General features: G+C 45.6%; 2 protein-coding genes across 3 annotated transcripts; one reads left to right on the top strand and one right to left on the bottom strand.

Annotated features, from left to right (window-relative positions):
* Positions 1 to 13: 13 nt before the first annotated feature.
* Positions 14 to 3,343, top strand: LOC147134265 (coenzyme Q-binding protein COQ10 homolog, mitochondrial). The gene is made up of 5 exons (XM_086055618.1): positions 14 to 649; positions 1,580 to 1,732; positions 2,063 to 2,255; positions 2,632 to 2,733; positions 3,012 to 3,343. Exons 1-5 carry the CDS (start codon positions 540 to 542, stop codon positions 3,162 to 3,164), a joined length of 711 nt encoding a protein of 236 aa, XP_085911744.1. The 5' UTR covers positions 14 to 539; the 3' UTR covers positions 3,165 to 3,343.
* On the bottom strand, positions 2,268 to 13,100 carry mylk5 (myosin, light chain kinase 5). Of its 2 annotated transcripts, none has more exons than XM_086055613.1 (17): positions 12,796 to 13,090; positions 12,003 to 12,146; positions 10,932 to 11,084; positions 10,684 to 10,851; positions 9,589 to 9,624; positions 9,077 to 9,204; positions 8,727 to 8,880; positions 8,354 to 8,653; positions 7,488 to 7,599; positions 7,177 to 7,380; positions 6,770 to 6,987; positions 6,200 to 6,323; positions 5,542 to 5,694; positions 5,327 to 5,456; positions 4,680 to 4,767; positions 4,456 to 4,587; positions 2,268 to 4,312 (listed from the first exon to the last, which is right to left on the bottom strand). In XM_086055613.1, exons 1-17 carry the CDS (start codon positions 12,899 to 12,901, stop codon positions 4,101 to 4,103), a joined length of 2,562 nt encoding a protein of 853 aa, XP_085911739.1. In that variant the 5' UTR covers positions 12,902 to 13,090; the 3' UTR covers positions 2,268 to 4,100. The 2 variants fall into 2 exon arrangements, with proteins under 2 accessions (XP_085911739.1, XP_085911738.1); XM_086055612.1 differs by having other exon boundaries at positions 4,173 to 4,312; positions 4,404 to 4,587; positions 12,796 to 13,100.
* Positions 13,101 to 13,455: the final 355 nt, after the last annotated feature.

A 13,455-nucleotide genomic window follows, 5' to 3' on the forward strand; every position in this document is an offset into this window, starting at 1 on the left:
ACAACTTCCCGTCATGCATTTCCTCAAAGCCACACTGTTGGTCAGGTGATCTCAAACTTAGTTTATACAAAAACGCACTTAATTCTTCTAAATACAACAATTGGTTGTTGAACTAATGCTTAATTCAGTTAAAGACGGAATAAAAGTTGCGTAATTCAGCGACTTTTACTCTGCTTACTATAAAACTTAATAGTTGTAATAATAATTGTTTGTATGGTATGTTTTGATCGATGATTGACTAATTAAAACCATAATAACAAACGTGTACAGTAGATAAACGAATCCGATGATTGTGACGTCTAGTGATCATGAAATTGTTGCGCCATAAATTCGTCACGTTTTGATTCATTTACAGTCAGGCAAAAATATACAAATCTGACAGCCTCGCGCTGTGATTGGCCAGGTTACGGCGACGTCACGGTAGTGGTGGGCGGTCCCATTATGGAGTTGTAAAATCAGCCGGTCGGCGATCGAAACGCTGGCCAAACACCTTCCAGGGAAACTCGATATAGTTTGATTTTTTTTTTAAATCGATAGAAATGTTTTTGTCCCGTAAATCAACTCAACGGCTCGTCGGGACTCTTTTGGATGTTCTTGAAGTCAACTCGACCGAGTTTATTCGTGGAAAATCGAAACGAGGAAATGCCAGGTGAGCACACAAAAAGGAAAAGCGATGGCTGATGCCAAATGTTAATTTTGACTGAAATGTCCGCAGATTCGATCATTTGTTGTTACTATAAATGTTATTGTTTACACTTCTGTTGATTGATGTTGCTTACTCCACAATAACTTCATTTAAAAATGGTTTTAATTTTTTTTTTAATTTATTTTAATTTTCAGAATTAAATTGTCATAGGGCTAATTGTGTCAAGTAGGTTCATATGTAAATATAGTCTGCATATAGAGGCTATTAATATGAAATTATAATATGCTCAAATGATAGTTCCCTTTTTTAAGTACAGTATATCACATTCCATTGTACTGTAACATACTGCTCTATACCATGACATACTCTTTTGTCCTTATTACTATTAAGGTTTGTCAGAAAGGTTTCAGGACTGGTGTCACAAAAGATACATTTCAAACGAATTTTCCCCTTCAGTGTGGACCAGACGCTCAACCAGGATGTCTAAAAAAGTACTTGTGGAATTTGCTTCGTTCAGTGTGCGAGAAGAAGCGAGAGTTGTGGCAGTTCACCTCGTGACTACTTCACCATGGCCCGAGCATCCGAAAGTTCCTAGCCCCAGAAGAACATCATGCTTGAGCAACCTCCTTACTCACCTTTTCATGGGCGACTAACTCCATGGGGGTTTATTTTGGATGGGAAAATGTATAGTGTGTCGTTTGGATTTAAAATATATCTTTGGTGACAGAAGTCCTGGAAGTTTTCTGACACACATCCTAATTTATGCTATAACAGATTAAAAATTTTCCACTACGTACCATATCGTCTGTACCAAGCGTGTATCCCTGCTGCAACACATTGATTCAAAGGACCCGAATTGCTCACCCCTGGTCTGTATTATACAAATTGATATCATAACACACCCACCTCATGATTGGTGTTTTCTTCTGTCAGACACGTTTGTCCTGGTGGCTTCCTGACACTGACGAGGGCAACCCTGCCTGAGTGTGCCTCCTTCCCCATCAACACCCCCCGTCGCACCTTCATCAACTTGTCCGCACCCATCACTCGCCGCAGAACCTCGTATGCCGAGAGCCGGACCTTGGGGTGAGTGACTCAAACGTTTTTTCCCAGTAATTTGACTTTGAGTGTCTGCCCATACTGTATGAGTGGTGCGGCACAAAGTAACAATGCAAACAAACCAATAACATTTCATTTTTGGCAAGATTCCATCATGAATAAGTCGTACTGGCAATTCAGCCGCCTTAGCATGCCGCCGTGCACACTCGTTAGTGAGCTGGGCGTGTATTTTTTTTTTTGTGCCGGGATTTCGTAAATAAAATAATAAAAATCTGATCTTTTCCACCCAAGACAATCAGCTGAAAATGATGCGATTATATTGGACAACTCTAATTGTGCGCATCGTTGTGTTTCCAGGTACACGCCGGAGCAAATGTTCACCGTTGTGTCCAACGTAGAGCAGTACCAGCACTTTGTGCCCTGGTGCAAGAGCTCGCGCGTCATCGCAGGCAAGGGCGGCGACGTCCGAGCCGAGCTGGAGATCGGATTCCCGCCCGTGCTGGAGCGCTACACCTCCAACGTCACCGTTGTGCCCAACCACCAAGTCAGAGTGAGTGGCAAAAACGTTGCTTTTCATTTTAATGGGGACATTGGTACAATGGCAAATGGGCGTTTTAGTGATTTGCATAAACATAATTGCTGCATAATCTCTGACTGGGTCATCCATCCATTGTGAAATGAAGTCGAGCATTGGACACAGAGGAAAAAAATGCCCGTAATTGCTGGCTCACCTAAAATTTTGTATAATTATTACCTGTAAATGTCAATAACCTACAGATCATTCAATTTGGGGGGAAAACAAAATCCCTGAAAGTGCACCTTCATGCCCAGGTGGCAAAGACTCTCCGTAACTTCCATTAACAAACCAGACACTCCTAAACATATAAACGCTAGTCTCTTAGCTAAGATATATTGTTGTCCAAAAGGCGTTGTGTACCGACGGATCCCTCTTCAGCCATCTTGAGACAAACTGGAAGTTTGAGCCAGGACCCAAAGAGACACCGGACTCCTGCAAAGTGCATTTCTATGTAAGTCCATTCACATATTACATTTTTTTTTATTGTTAAGCCTTGGTGGAGGTCTTCTCTCGAGTGAGTGCTCTTGTCAATGGATGCATGAACGGGAGCATTCCCGTTGTCCTTTTAAATTTAGTAGCGATTAACTGCTGGCCTTGCAGGTTGAAAATAGCTTTAGATGAGCATCCAGGAAATATTTAATTCAGTGAAACTGTATTATGGATTAAAATTAAAAAAAAAAAAAAAAAGAGTTTTTCATTTAGATAACACATTGTGCCTTCAATCCGCAGGTGTCCTTTGAATTCAAGTCGCTGCTTCATTCTCGGCTGGCCGGCCTCTTCTTTGACGAGGTGGTCAAGCAGATGGTTGGCGCCTTCGAGTCACGGGCAGCCGCGCTCTTCGGCCACCAGCAGGAGGCAACATTGAGGCGCCGGTCTACATGACTAATCCCTCCCCCCCACGCCTCACCCACACACGCACAAAACTAGACTTTCACATAGAGTAATTGTGTATTTATTAGTCACAATCTAATTTATTTTTGACTGGTTTGTACACAAATGTTTTCTGATGCTTTTTATTTGTCCACAACTAGTTTTTTTAATTAAAGTCTTTTTTTAATGACTTCTCGTGCTTCTAATTTGTTTAACGTTATGTGATTATTATTGAAGTTGATCCTTTTCAACTAACTCAAAATATGTCGTTTATTTTACTAATTGCATCGCTTTTTTGTACAAAATCTTAAAGAATTGTTGGAAAAATACTAAATTCACAGGTAGTATGTTATAATACTGAGATTTTTAGTTACCCCTGAATTATGTAATTTTTTCCTCTAATTGCCTCCCTTTTTTTGGTACAAAATCCTAATAAATGCTTGCAAGAACACCAACCTTACCAATTTTTATGCATATAACAACTTCCCAAACTGGGTTGTGTTCTTAAAAATGACAAATCACAAACATTTTGCTTTTTTCAACTAATTCACATTTTTGTACAAACGCTTAAAAAATAAACCATCAACTTCCGCTATTGGGTTACATTACCTTAAAAACTAAACTTTTTTTTTTTTCTTTTCCTAGTGACTAACCCCCCAAGATATTTTGTTTACAATTCTTGTGAGAACACCATCTTCGCACCTTGATGTTTTAGCACAGTCCGGCCACACACCTGTTTCAAATGATCAGCTCATCAGCAAGATTTGCAAAAGCCTGATAATGAGCCTGATGATTTGAATCAGGTGTGTTGCCGTAGGCATAAAACTAAAACAGGCTGGATTGTGGCTCTTGAGGACCGGACTTGGCCACCCCTGTTTTCGCGGTATATTAAAGAAGATGATGTCACATGCAGGACGTGGACTGTAGTAAAAAATAAAAAAAAAAAGTTTAGCCTGAATCTCGGACAACGAGCGACGCCGAGCAGGAAGTCTCTCCGTGGTCATTGGTGGCTTTGCAGGTGTAAACGTTGGAGTGGTGTAGGCCCGCTTCGGCGAGGATCAGCGTGCAGCGGCCGTTTTCCTCGTACTCGATCCGGACGGTGGGCGACTCCTCCATGGGTTCCTCTCCGCACAGCCACACCACATCTGGGTCAGGATATCCTAAATTCGACAAAGATGATAGAAATGTAGTCCGACTGAAACATCAAAGTCTCTGATAAACCTAACTCACCTACTTTCCGAAAAGTCTTACATTCACGTTGACGTGGAAAGACGACTTAGACGTGATTTCTGTGAGCACGTACCCGCGAGGTGACAGTCGAGGTGAGCGCTGACCCCCGTGCAGACTGTTTGGTCCTGCAAGGTCTTGGTGAAGCGTGGGGGTCCCTGCATCTTGCGCTCCAACGAGAGCAGGGCGACTTCCGTCGCTGGGCACTCTTGAGCCAGGAATGAAAGAAAGAAGGATGTGAAACAGCTGATGAGAAAATAAAAAATGAAAAAAAAAAAAAAAAAAGCTATCATCCGTCACCTTCTGCAGGGCTGGAGGGAGAACAAGTGCTGTCCCCTTTGCTCAGTAAAGCCATTCTCTTCAATGCCAGCATGGCCTTGCCTGCTTTCTGTCAGGACGACACATCTTGAAATTAACCTTAAACTATGTAAAATGTACTTTGTCATGTTTTGTAACAAATAGTTGGGTTTTGAAATCAATGCCCAAGTAAATCTGCTATGTGCCTTTTGCAAACTAACTTCATGTCCGTGGTATGTCATGTCAACATCGTTAGCTAATTTAATGGAGCCTACCACTGCTAGTTACAAAAAAAAAATTGTAATCCCTGCACAGGTAGTCAAGGATCAACATACAGTGCACTTTCAATCACTTTATTGAACAACATACAGTAAACACAAGTTCTTCGACCACCTTCTGATGGCCTCAACGGACACCGTCACTCAACACGCAAGGCGGCTAACGGTTTACCCAGTTAATAGTTAGCTAACCCTACATTCTCGTTTGTTGACTTCCACAGACTCATTCAATGCCACAGATGCAACAGTGTTGAACAAATATAATACCTGCACCTCACATGCATATACGTGGGCATCATGAGCTTTGAAATATACTGCACATAAACAATAAAATGAAAGTCTCCAATGATTAAAAAAAAATTTGTTGTTTACCTTCCATTTCTGCTTGGCGAGAAAGCGCTTCATCTTCTCCTTGGGAAGACTCTTGGTGGAGGCGGGAGCTGCCGAGTCGAACGCCGCCATCCACGCGTGAGTCAGGGCGTCTTCGCAGGACATGCGTCGCCTACGGGACGGACACAGGAGAGGGCCGCAGCATTAGGTACGCCTGCACACCGTAGGATGCCCCGAGTGATGTGTCATGAGATCACCTGGGGTCTTTCTCAAGCAAGGAGCCGATGAAATGTTTAGCCTGGTCCGTGATGTCCTCAAAGCTCTCCTCGTCAAACTCCCACTGGGCCGCCGTCACCAAGGCCAGCGTGTCGGCGTCGCTGCTTCCCTGGAAGGGCGACTCGCCGCTTAATCTGCAAATACACACACGCACGGCGAGACAGGCAGAGGAATGTCAATTTATCATGTGTCCACTTGGTGGCAATAACAAGTCTGGGCTGGTTTGCTGAAGTCAACAGCGCGGCTCGGATGTAGAAAAGGCTGTTGCATTTTAGAAAAGAAACAAGAAAAGGAACAATAAAAGGGGAAAAACAACAAAAAAATATATAAAAAGGAAAAAGGTGAGAAGAAAAAAGAGAGAGATGAGAGAAAAATGAAATAGAGAGGGTAAAAAAAAAAATCAAAAGAAAAGAAACAAGCAATGACGAGAAAATAAAAGGGAAACCAACAGAAGGAAAGGAAAAAAAAGTGAACAACGATGAAAGGAAAAGAACAAGAAGGCCTTGTTTTAACGCGGTGCAGGACTGCGACGTCCTGTATGTGTCCAAAGGTCGCCCACTATCACTCAACTCCTCGTGTTGACCTTTACGTCTCGGCGTAAGAACGAAATGGGGTCACGGCTAAATGTTGCCCACTCACAGTATGTAGCAGATGACGCCGATGCTCCACATGTCCGTGGCCAAGCAAACGGGCTCGTAGTTGATCACCTCAGGGGCCACAAACTCCGGGGTCCCCTGCATCACCCTCAGATCGGTCTTGCCATCTGTCAAACATTTAAAGCCAACATATTGTGTAAAATTTGCTTTTTCAGCGTCAAGTAGGATCAAAGTCAAATAGAAGTCAATTCATGAAAAGTCCTCTTTAAATAGGCCAATTGGAAAACAAACACACATGATTAACGATTAGGCGACTTCAAACTTTCAATGTGGAGAATAACTCGATTTTTCAACCTCGTTCAACCCCTTATACAGTGAATTCTCACAATTGTAGTGGGATTGGGATTGAGCCCTGCAATGAATAGCCAAAATCTGCAAGTAGACTTTCACCTAAAAGGAGCTATAATCTACTATAGATGTCACAAGATGGCACCAAAGCACTACATATACTACATGAGAGACATTCCAATTTTAAGGCGCCTGTGAAGTCGTATAAATTGTCAAAACCACAATACGTCTCCTCGGGTCCAGTCGCCGGCGTGAGCGCACGTACCGAGTTGCGTCGCCAGTCCAAAGTCGATGATCTTGACGGCGGTGCCGCTGGTGTCGACGCACACGACGTTCTCAGGTTTGAGGTCCAAGTGGACGATGAGCTGCCGATGCATGAAGGAGACGCCCTGCAGGATTTGCTGCACGTAGCGCGCGCTTGCCGGCTCCGTGTGCTCGAAGCTGTCGTCCACGATGCGCTCGAAGAGCTCCCCGCCCGCGATGCTGCGCACACGGTGTCATTTTTCACCCTCTTAACGTGCAAGTGAAGGATCCTCAGATGTTGATTCATTTGATTTGGTATTCAACCTTTCATAGAGCTTTTATTAAAATACAACCGCGTTTCATTTTTTTTGCCGGTGACACTAGTGAAGTGGCCCAAGAACTGTATAAAAGCAGTGCAACGGTACTCACAACTCCATGACCATGACTATGTCGGGCTTGTGGTCGTAGGCGGCCAGGCAGCGGACCAACTTGGGATGGCGGAGCTTGTTCATTAGCTCGATCTCCTTGCGGGCCGCCTCCCTCTCCTTGGCGCGTCGGCCTTTGTAGAACTTTCCGGCACACACGCGGCCGCTCAGCCGGTGCTTCAGTTTGAACACCAGGCCAAACTTACCCCTGTCCGAGTGGCCAGTGAACAAAAGTATTGGGTAAGCAGATCCAGCACTAACGGATGAATGATTTATGATTAGGGGTCTCGGTATTTTTGTCCGCACGCGACTCACATCCCAAGTTTCTCCTGAACATCATAGTGATCGGTGACTTTGTGCGCAGAGTCGATAGAGACGATGGCGTCAGGGGTCTCGTTTTCCTCTTCTTCATGTGCTTCCTCGGAATCTGGACAGTTCAGAAGCACCAGATGCAACTAAGACCTCTCACATTGGACACATTTTTTTTTCAAGACTATGTTCCCAGAAGGCCCACTAGTTGAAACAGGGCATTCTGATTCATTTTGTGCTTGTGGAATATAAGTTAAGCAGCAAAATGCACTTTTTTTTTAGCCATCTGTGGGAGCGGCCATTTTGTCTTCTGTGGAGTGAAATTGAACATCACAACTGCTCACAACGACCAATCACGGCTGACCTGTTTTCTGAATCTGAGCCGTGATTGGTCGTCGTGAGCAGTTGTGATGTCATTTTCAGTTGACAGAAGTGACAAAATGGCCGCCCCCAGAGATGGCTAAAAACGAGTGGATGAACATTTATTCTACAAATGCAATATTTATCAAAATCTACTCTTTCAACTAGTGGGCTTGCATAAAACATATTCTTGAAAAAAAAATGTTTGCGTTGACTTCCACTTTAAGGAAATAGTTCATTTGTTGTGGAGGTCATGTTATAGGTAATTGTAGCAAAGTTAATTATCGCGTGAGTGCAATTTGACTGTCTTCTCCGTACACAATGACACAAAGTCTTGTCGTTGTGATGGCATTGACATGTTCAGTGACACAAATATTTACATGGTATTTTGCTATTTGTACGAATTCTTTTGAGAAACGTACGATTTTCACCAAAGCGACTGAGAAAAACTATAAAAACAAACGGATAGAAGTGTACATTTATAAAAAAAAAAAAAAAAAAAAAGTGCTCACCCTGGTGGTCCATGGTGATCCCAGACGACGCTGGTCCGGGCTCACTGACCCCCACCGCGTTGTAGGCCCGAACTCGGAAGCGGTACTCCTTCCCGGGCTGCAGGCCGCCGCACACCCGGTACGACGTACTCGTACACTGGGCCGTGAGCTCGCTCCACTCCCGGGCCTCGGCTCGGACCTCTACCGCGTAGCCTAGCACGGCGCTGCCCCCGTCGTAGCAGGGCCCCGACCAGGACAGCACTAAGCTCCCGGCGGACACCAAGGAGACCAGAGGACAGGAGGCGGGAGGCTGTGGCCTGTCTGGTGAACAGGTTTACTTACACTGCGGCACTTTCTGACCTGCGTGTGTTAGTGTGTGCGTGTGTGTCCTTACCTATGACAGAGATGGTGAGCGTGTGCTGGGCCGAGCTCTTGCGGTCCTTGACCACCACAGTGTAGCGCCCCGTGTGCTGTGCCCCGGCCTCGTCCAAGACCAACGTGCTGCTCTCGTCCGAGTTCTCTGTCCAAACCTCGGGACCGTCCGCGATCTGCGAGGCGGTCACGCAAAAACAAACACACATCCGCGCTCGTCAATACATGCATACATTGATCGCATTTCGTGAGGGGTCATCAGGGTCGCAGCAGGAACCGACCCAATTATACGTCATTGTCTAAAAATGACGATTTATTCATTCCAAATATATCCGTTGCCATTCATACAACACGATGAAAACATAACAGCACCTGCTCCTTGTTTCGGATCCAGCAGGACACGACAGGGGGGCTGCCGGTGAATCGACATGTGACGCGTGCCCGATGTCCCGCCTTCACCTCCACGAATTGCGGCGGGTCGTCCAAGCGCAACGCCGGACCTGCCCGGGCGAGTGACAACAAAAACAACATTAAGTTTGCATTGAGTGTGTGCAAAACTGCAAGGCAGGAAGCTGGCGTGTCAGATAAAAACGAACTAATGACGACAGAGAGCTGCTGTGCTGCCAAATGTGTCAAGTAGATTAAAAAAAACCCAAAAACCATCAGAACACACACCAAGAGTACAAGTTATATATTTTGGACAATTGTATGGCTCTTCAAGAGCGTCAAACAATCCTGTAAGTGTCACGGCCAGGGTCCAGAGACTTTTATGTATTTATTACTGCACACACCCAACATTAAAATTCCGAGCAAATACACAGTACAAGGAAGTGCGGCCAGTCATGCATAAGTAAGGAGTAGAAAACGATGAATAACAATCTTACCTGTCCCTGAGTTGGCTCTCTTCTTTGGAATGACCTCTGCAAGGGAAAGACAGGATGTTTTTTTTTTTAAAAGGAGGGATGCTGGAGGTGTGGTGTTGTCGTATTTACTTCCCTACATGGCACTTGTAATCTCTGGAGAAATATGCTGACATCTCCGTGTTGTGCGGCGGTCACACGAGCACCGGAGATGATGTATTTTCCTGTTTTTGCTCCCACAAGACATTTGCTCAAGTCTCAAGGAAGTACTTTTTGGGAGGACCCCTGGAAATGGTCAAATAATCCTTACAATGGGTTTTTGAGACTTTTTGTGGGTCTAGTCATGTTACACATCCATCCATTCATTATTCGAGCCGCTTATGCTCCTTGGGGGTCACGGGCGTGCTGGAGCCTATCCCAGCCGTCTTCCGGCAGTAGGCGGGGTCATGTTAGACATGCCTACAAAATTACATGCTGCTCTGGGAAACTAGAAAAAAATTAAAAATCCAGAGCGGACCACTGAGCCAAAATGGCTGTTTCTAAGCAAAATACTGTAGTAGGCTTTTTGCGTCTTTTGGTGTAAGTTTTTTTTTAGAGTTTTTGTGGGTTTACTAAAAATCCTACAAAATTTCATGCTGCTAATAAAAACTGTGATCAGGGCTTGATATTCAAGAAAATCTGGAGGACATTATTTTGGCTAAAGGGCCACTTAAAACAAAATGGCTTTTTCTGTCTTTTGTGGGTCTACTTCTGACATTATCTACAGTATGCCAATTTTCATGCTCCTTGGTAAAACTGTCTTCAAAGGCTGAATTTTTTTTCTGCCTTTTGGCCATGCATTCCTCCGAGTTTTTTGTGCCTCTGCTCATGTGGATGTGCATACCAAAATACTTGCCCAGTACAACTGCCCTCCAGGGCTGAATTTTCAAAAGCAACTTCTGGAGGGCGCTACTGAGCCGCTTGACACCAAAATGGCAGACTTTCTGTTTTTGTTTTGGCATGGCTTCTTGAAACTTTTTTTTGGTGGCTCCTCAAAATAAACATGCCAACCAAATTCAATGCTTCTTAGCTAAACTAGTTTTAGGGGCTGAATCTTCCAAAACCAAAAATAATCTTAACCTCGCGGAGAGGAGACTGGACTCTGCGGATCAGAACTGGTAGGGGAGGTGCCAATGGACCCTCTGGAGTTGTGCCGACCTTCCTTTGGCGCCTGAGGTGGCTTCCCGCTTCCCATAATGCTCTTATTTACAGATGCTCCACTCCGTACGCCACAAAGAGTTTCAAAGTCTGTTGGGTCAAATAATGGTAAGATAAGAGTTTAAGTAATACCACTGTTGATTTCGGGACGATCTCTCATTGGTCCTCACCTTTAACAAACACGGCGGCGCAACAGGAAGTCTTCCCTGCCGCGTTTTCCGCCACGCAGGTGTATGCGCCAGCGTCCTCTGGCAGGCACTCGCGCACGACCAAGCTTACGTTGCCGCCGTCCAGAATGGGGGTTCCGAAACGGGCCGCCTCACCTGCCATCCGGGAACGAGGCACAGGGTGGGCACATTTTCGTTAGCGGATTTTGCTTTATGGTGAGGGAAGAATCCTGTTAGTCACTGGTCACGTTTCTAGAAATGTGTCTTTGTGGCCAGCTGTTCTCCTGGAAAATGCCATCAGGTTTCTGCCCGCTACCACCAGTTCTGGCTTAGCACGTTTGCCTGTCCCCGTGGCTGTTGTGCATTTTGCGACAACAGCAATGAAGTGTGAGTTTGCTCGTTCTGTTATCTCTGGATTACAGAGCATTACATGAGCTGGCCTCTTCCCAATCTTCAAAGACTCTTTATCTGGACTTGGACGCTATCTGCGTTGCTCGTCACCCGTTTGTAGCTGTTTTTTTCACGGTGGTTTTTACAAGTCAAATCCAACTATTCCTGTGGTCTGGTTTACTTGCATGGTCCGGTGTACGTGCGTGTCAGGTATCCAATGGCAACATGACCTTTGCTGAGGTCAGATTTTTGTTTGTCGTCTTGTACTGTAGTATTGTCATCCCCATTTTGCCATGGCAAAGAAACGGTGCTTTTTGTTTTGAGAGGGATAAATGATGGACATGTTAGCAGAGGCCCAACATCCAATTTAGCATCCTTTTTGAAGGACTCCTGAAAATTGCAAAAATGACCCCAAAATGACCACTGCAAAACCAAAAAAGAAGAGTTACTTTGCCGTTTCAGGCACGTCTTCTCTAGACTTCAAAACGTACTTAGCATCTGTTTTGATTGCTTTACCCTCTTCAAATATTTAGGGACCATTTTTCACAAGCAAAGTGAAACCTGATCATTTTAAATACGTTTAGGTGGTGAGGTCGGCTCGGGTCAAAATTGAATTGATGGGTTACTTTTGATAGTGCTTCTCTATTTTCATGTCGACAGCCATTGCTTTGCGCCGATCCTCACCGTTGTGCAACCATGTGACTTTGACGGGCGGACACCCAGAGAGGACAGCGCTTAGGGTGATATCGTCGCCTTCATCCACACAGCAGTCCTGCAGCGGCCTCATGAAGACAGGTGGGTCGGCACGTTGGCGAGAGGGAGGGTCTCCTGGACGGTACGCAAACCAGACGATGTCACCGTTTACTGTATGCTGTTACTTGATAAACCAATTACAATCCCCCCCCCCCCCCCCCCACGGCCATCGAGGTGCAAGAAAAGCTGAATAACTGTCAACAACAAGTGACGTCAACACATAACACTTGTGTTATGTGTTGACCTTTCCGGGACGCTCGCGAGAGGTTTGCCGGCGGTGTTTTTTTTCACGCCTGGTTGACAGCAGGGCTCTATCACTTTCAAGGCTGAAGGAAGCACTTTGACTCAACTTGTTGCGTTGCACAAGCATAATACCACTAAGAAGGCTTGCAGAGACGTGAAGGAAACACACACGCGTCATGTGTAAGCTCATGAAGGCACTGCGATGGCAAAAATACGTCGTTAAGCGAATGCCCAGTATTCACACATCTGTTGGATCGCTACTCTGTATTAAATATAGAATATGACAAAAGAAAGTGGTCTATAGGGTTTGAGTCCTTCAGTCCGTAGGTTGTTTTGCGATGTTGTTTATTGCTGTATAATCAATCAATCAATCAATCTGTCAACCTCTGAGTCCATTTCGCTGCTCCCTCAAACCGATGATGTCATCAAGTTGAAGTTTCAAGGCCTCTCCTCCAATAAAACAACCAAGCATCGCCCTCACCCGCGTCTGTCGTCACTCCGTCGCCGCTTCTCGCCGCGTTCCCAGACTTGATGTGCATCCTGAAGGTGGACACGTACCGCCGCTGTCCCCCTGCGTCCACGCTCATGATGTCTGCTTCCTCTTGTGGCCCGCTTGAATTTAGATTCTCATTCCCTCCCACCCCCACGCCGCAGCCGACTTCCTGTCTTCTTGCAGTCGACGTGTGACAAAACAAGGCCAGCTTGCAGTGTCTCCTCGTGTCCTCGCCGCTGGACCCCGGCCTGACTCCACCCTCCCACCAGCGGCGCTGCCACCAACCTGCCTGCCGCGAGCACCTTTAAAAGCCCTTTCAGCATATAAACAAGAGGCGGAGACTTATCTAGAGCCGGCAAGCCAAAGGTCTCATTGTGTTCATTATTTGCTTGACTGTTTGCTGCGGCTCACTTGTCAAACAGTAGAGTGTGTTGGTGGTCTGTGAGAGAAGGGGGGAAAGGAGGGGGGGGGGTGTGGGGGCGGTCATCGCCCACCTATGGACTGTAAAAGCTGCAAAAAGCTCATAAATCCTCAAGCATGCGGACATCTGCCTCTTGCTTTGTAACGACGTCATCCAGAAGATGCAGAAGATGCCTCGGAGGTGTTTCCTTTGACACCCCCCCCCCCCCCCCCATCGCCCCCCTGTGG

This window comes from Filicampus tigris, chromosome 16, assembly GCF_054856515.1.
Source record: "Filicampus tigris isolate MCC_2025a chromosome 16, RoL_Ftig_1.0, whole genome shotgun sequence".
Taxonomy (NCBI): Eukaryota; Metazoa; Chordata; class Actinopteri; order Syngnathiformes; family Syngnathidae; genus Filicampus; species Filicampus tigris.